The 5,034-nt window shown below is 38.7% G+C and overlaps 1 protein-coding gene across 2 annotated transcripts; it reads right to left on the bottom strand.

Moving 5' to 3' along the window:
- Positions 1–1,695: 1,695 nt before the first annotated feature.
- LOC113287318 lies at positions 1,696–5,034 on the bottom strand. 2 transcript variants are annotated; one of them, XM_026536034.1, is made up of 2 exons: positions 4,069–5,034; positions 1,696–2,486 (listed from the first exon to the last, which is right to left on the bottom strand). In XM_026536034.1, the coding sequence occupies exons 1-2, from the start codon at positions 4,735–4,737 to the stop codon at positions 1,833–1,835; spliced, it is 1,323 nt and encodes a 440-aa protein (XP_026391819.1). In that variant the 5' UTR covers positions 4,738–5,034; the 3' UTR covers positions 1,696–1,832. The 2 variants fall into 2 exon arrangements, with proteins under 2 accessions (XP_026391819.1, XP_026391820.1); XM_026536035.1 differs by lacking the exon at positions 4,069–5,034 and adding an exon at positions 2,624–2,708.

Raw genomic sequence — 5,034 nt, 5'->3', positions numbered from 1 at the left:
AGACGCTTTTCGCGCCACTATGCCACTGGAAGGTGCCAATCGTGCCACTACACTATTGGCATGTACCAATCGCGCCACTATGTCATTACCAGGTGCCAACGGGATGTGGCCATAATCAACGACCACCTTCTCTCATAAATTGCAATCTCGGCCGTCCAGCTTCGCCACAGAATTAACCGACCTATGGTAAGTCTTAGGTGACCAACCAACACTAACCTAATAGCGTCTTGCCCCATTTTCCTACAGCAAGTCTCATGACTTGACTTGCCACACATGATTATCCGCCACTTAGCTGACGTACGATTAATCAGAATAACTAGGTCTTGCACACAAGACCCACTCAGCAATCTGCTGCACATTTTCCACGAAAATACTCGAGACATCCAACATGTCACAAACTGGGGGATGCTCATCAGGGTATTGGTCTGGCGGTTCACAGCGTCCGGCGTGCAACACGTCCATTATAAGAAAGTTTCAGGAAAGTGAACAGTTAGTGGCGGCAAGAAGTAGTGGATGTAAACTAACCCGTTTCCCCTCATAGTAGGGACGTGGTTTTTAGCATTTACTCATTACCCCACTTCTCCATCACTCAACCACTCAACCACTCTCACTTCCTACGAGATCAGGGTGCGTTCAATTATGACTTGTATAAATATGTTTCTGCCTATTTCAACCAACCAACAGAGTTTTGGTTAACAACACAAGTATTCAGAAAAACACCAAGAACCGAGAGCTTACATTCCGCAAGACATTTCCATGTTCTGATACAAGTCATAAAGTAGCCACATCTTCAGAGTTAACCATTCTGATCTCAACACCTTCTTCGCTTCCCTCCCTAAGATAAACCCTTCTCCTTCACTTTGTGACCGAAGCAAGACGGGAACGACAATTTCTTAGTTTAGGTCAGGATTGTACAGATTGATCTCTCGAATCTAAAGTAGTCACGTCCAATGCATTTGTTTAGGGTTTAGATTCGTTTCTCGGCGGCGCACCCAAATTTACCAAAACCAGCAGAATTAGTTTTTTCCCTAAAACACAAATGTAACCTTTAACACTTGGTTGGTTTACTTAATTAAATTTATTAACACAAATTAATTTAGGAAATTTTAGCCATTATCCGAAATAGTAGGATAATGGGTCATTGAGTTTACTGCTTGATGACCCTATTTTGCAATCTTGTCGACCCTCGTAACTTCTCTTTTGTAGCCCAAATGATACAATTCTTTTTTTAGGGGATTAGCTTAATCGACCTAATCTAGCCCGATCAACCCACAAAACACCATAGTCCGACGTTTGTCAACAATGCCAGCTGGCCCTTTAAAGTTGGATTTTGATAGCCTTCCAAATCGCATAAATCTAAAACGGACAGCTAGCTCAGTTTATCATCCTGTTAATCAAAGGTTTGATGCGTTCCAGGAGATCCCAGGTTCGCGTTCCCGATAACGCAGAACTTGACATCGAAGGTAGAGTTAGCTTGTCCCCTTACGACATAATTAGTGCTCTATCCGCTTCGACTCCCTTGACTAATTTCTCATGAAGCTCCATGATGGGCTAGCACGACAATTTGTTCAACTAATACAATAGTGTATGGTGTTGGAACTGAGCTTGTAATAATACTCCTTATCCAATAATAGAATAATTTAATAAAAAAATAGAAATTAAATAAAAGAATGAAAATTAAGAAAACTTAGTGCCCAAAATTCACTATTGATTACATGTAAGGGCAAATGAGTAAATCAAAACGAATGAGATTATACACGTCTCTCTCTTTGACTAATGAGTGTGATCAGCATATTACATGTTGCACATATGCTATGGGAAGAATAATGGTATCAACTGAAACCCATTAATTTTGGAGCAAATCTCAGTAACCTATCTAATGTGTTAGGTATAAACTTCCTTGCAAATAAGTGGCAAATATCCGTCTTTTCCCCGTTGTACTCGCACTTGGTTCCATTACCGTTTCTCAATCTCTCTAACAGTTCAACCGTGACATCTGTTCTCGTGAACTTAGTGGGATGAGGACCTCCTTTTGCCCAGTCAACCCAAGTCAATGTTCTATACGAATTCCTTTCAGAAAACGCCTTATTGATGTTTAAAAAGGTTGGTATATAATGTTCATCTCCGTAACAGGAAGACTTGCAGAACTTGCCAAAAAGTGGGAAATATGTACGGTCAGAGATTATCTCAGTAGCAAGTTCCCTATCCATCTCGAACCACTGCGACCCTTTTCTCCACTGATAAAGGCTGATTTGTGGCCTCATTCTAGGACTATATCTGCCACGACCAACACCACCCGGTAAATCATAGGATTCGATGAATGTCTTGGTAGAGTTTATAACGTAAGAGTAGACTGTAGAGAAGTTGTAGAGTGGAATGCATGCTTCTGAGAGGAGAATGAAGCGTTGGTTTGATAAGTCAAGGAGGGCATTTGCTAAAAGGCGTCGTTCGGCTTCTATCATATTAAAGCTTCCCCATCTTACTTCCTGCATCAAATATGAATCATTTAATCACGATGACAGACAAAGATGTATATTTTGATTCTTACATAGAATAAGAAGCAAATAACGTTTTAAAGTTAGCTGCGCAAGAAAATTAATCAGGTAAGAGTCCATTCATATACCATGCTGGTCCAGTGTTCCTTCTGTATAGGCATACTGGTCCATAATAGACAGTATCGGGCCAATACGATATCAGATGGGGTATATAAGTCTGGATACAACCTCCAGAAAGTAAGAATGTTGTATTAGAAAACAATTTTTGAAAAGTAAAAAAGGTTAGCAGTTTTATAAGCAAAAAAAATGAATAGCTTATGAAGCACTTCCTCCTCAAATTCCATCTTAACTTTTACTTTATATTTCAACTAATTAAGTCAATAATCTTACTCTTACAAGCTTCACTCATTTATGAGCTGTCTCAAAAGAATAGTAGAAATTAGGAACACTTTCGTTCCAAGGTATTTTCTTTAACTTTTGTATGACCTAAGATTGCTTCTAATTCAGAATCACTCTAATTTTGGACTGGCTGCAATCTTTGTGTCGGTAGAAGGAGGTTATATAGAAACGATCATGGAGAGGTCTTTCCATGACGCCAAACAAAGACTAATATTTTTATCCATCTCTCCAAAAGGTCAAACAAGGCCTAATGGAATATAGGTGCAGGCTGCTAAACGCAATACAGACAAGGCATGCAATGAATTGGTTTCTTTTCCATAAAAAAAAGAAAGAAAGAGGAGTTAACCGAGTTTCTTCTAAAATCTAAATACACATTATATAAAATGCAGAAGTCAAGTCACACATCTGTCTACTCTCTCCTGGTGAGGTGAGCATACACTTTGTGAGGGAGGCAATAGCGACCTTATACAACTCTTCACAATCTAATTCTTTTTAAGTAATGCAATAATTTTTTTTCTCTGCAATGGTGTAATGATGATGAGTCCTCTAATGTGTGTACACTTTCAGAAAAGAAAGGAGATAGTATATAATATATTAATGTGTGATGATATGTTTTCTTGGTGAATATATTGTTTATAGGGGAAACCGGGAAAGTATTTAAAATGTTAACTTGCAGCATTTTAGCGGTCCAACTAAAGGAAAGGACTGTGCAAGTCAACCCGATGATGAGAAAACCTTGTGGGACGACCTGGCCGTCCCCTGTTTTGGTCGACACTCTTGTTGTCTTGCACTACTTCGTGAATCCTAGAAGCAATTAAATACAAATACAAACTGATTGGGTTTCTTGTTAGCCGTATGGTCCCATACGGTGTTTCTTTTTAAAAGAGGAGTATTAATTTTCAATATCCTACTCCTATTTTCTTAATTGATAGTGTAAAATCGATGCCTATGCCATTACTAGGAAGATTATCAAAGCGCATGCACAACCGGTCGCCAACACTGAAGAACAGGGCTCCTCAATCTCTGACCCTAATGCTATTCCTAGCTTGTCCTAATATCAAAAGTTCTATGGCGTCTCAATATGAACAGAACATGTATGATCGAAGAATTAAACTAAATTACTGACAGAAAAAAAATCAATGATACTAGAAAGTTAACCCGATGAATGACTAACCTTACTGGGGATTGTTCGACCGTTAAAAACGGAGTTTTCAGGCGGTATGATTGTTTCGTTGTAAGAAGGATTTGAGTGAACGTATACCGAGTAGAGATTTGTATCAACCCCATTGAAGAATTTATCCCACAAAGGACCTAATGTAACTCCACCTCTTGTCAAGAACATGAATGCAACTTTAGGTGTCACTCTGTACGGAAACTCTTCAATTTTAGGAACCATTGATGCCCTCCATAACAATTCTTCATCTTTCATGTCATGCATAAGGTTTTGATGTGGCTTTATATATTCTGACAACCCTATGCGACTCGCAGTATTATTATTATTATTATTAGTGCTATTATCAACGCTGGCGTTTCCGGGTATCAACATTACTTGATCAAGTTGATTAATTTGATGAGGAGGAATTAGAATTTCCAACGGAGACGCTGGTGGCGGTTGTACTGTTGCCGATGCGAATTGTGTGAATTGCAGGTTTAAAGAAAAGCTTTTTTGATAGAAACTCCATATGTTACCGGTAAATAAACCGCACATAAAGAAAAGAATACACAAAAATACTATCAATTTCAGTAGATTTGATTGAGTGCTTATTTTCAGAGATGATAAAATAGTTTTTTGATCCGTACTCACGGATGATGGATTTTGTAACTTCTGGTATTGGTTCTTCATGTCTTGGTGAAGAGGAGAGGGAGGAGAAACAGAATTGAGTTGTATATGGAAGAGAATAAAGGCAGAGAGGTTGATTAATATACACTTGAACCTTGATTGGTATCCTGACCTGACTGGTCAATTGAATACGTACAGTGCGAAGATTCTTGTGACCTCAGACCCTACAAGAAACTTGATGCTCTCCTATTCGGAAGAGTATTCAGATATCTAGTCCAACTTGGATTATGGAACTCTTCTAGTTTTGCAAGTCCAATTTGGATGGTAATACTGTGTTATTAGTCCAAGTTGAACTGTGAA

Source organism: Papaver somniferum, chromosome 6 (assembly GCF_003573695.1).
Source record: "Papaver somniferum cultivar HN1 chromosome 6, ASM357369v1, whole genome shotgun sequence".
Taxonomy (NCBI): domain Eukaryota; kingdom Viridiplantae; phylum Streptophyta; class Magnoliopsida; order Ranunculales; family Papaveraceae; genus Papaver; species Papaver somniferum.
The sequence above is the reverse complement of the archived record's forward strand: the minus strand, read 5'-3'. Positions and strand labels throughout refer to the sequence as shown.

Coding starts and splice junctions, on each gene's coding strand:
- LOC113287318 (XM_026536034.1), bottom strand. CDS start 4,737: ATGAAGAACCAATACCAGAAGTTACAAAATCCATCATCCGTGAGTACG. Junction 2,487..4,068: donor GTCGAACAATCCCCAGTAAG/GTTAGTCATTCA, acceptor TATTTGATGCAG/GAAGTAAGATGGGGAAGCTT.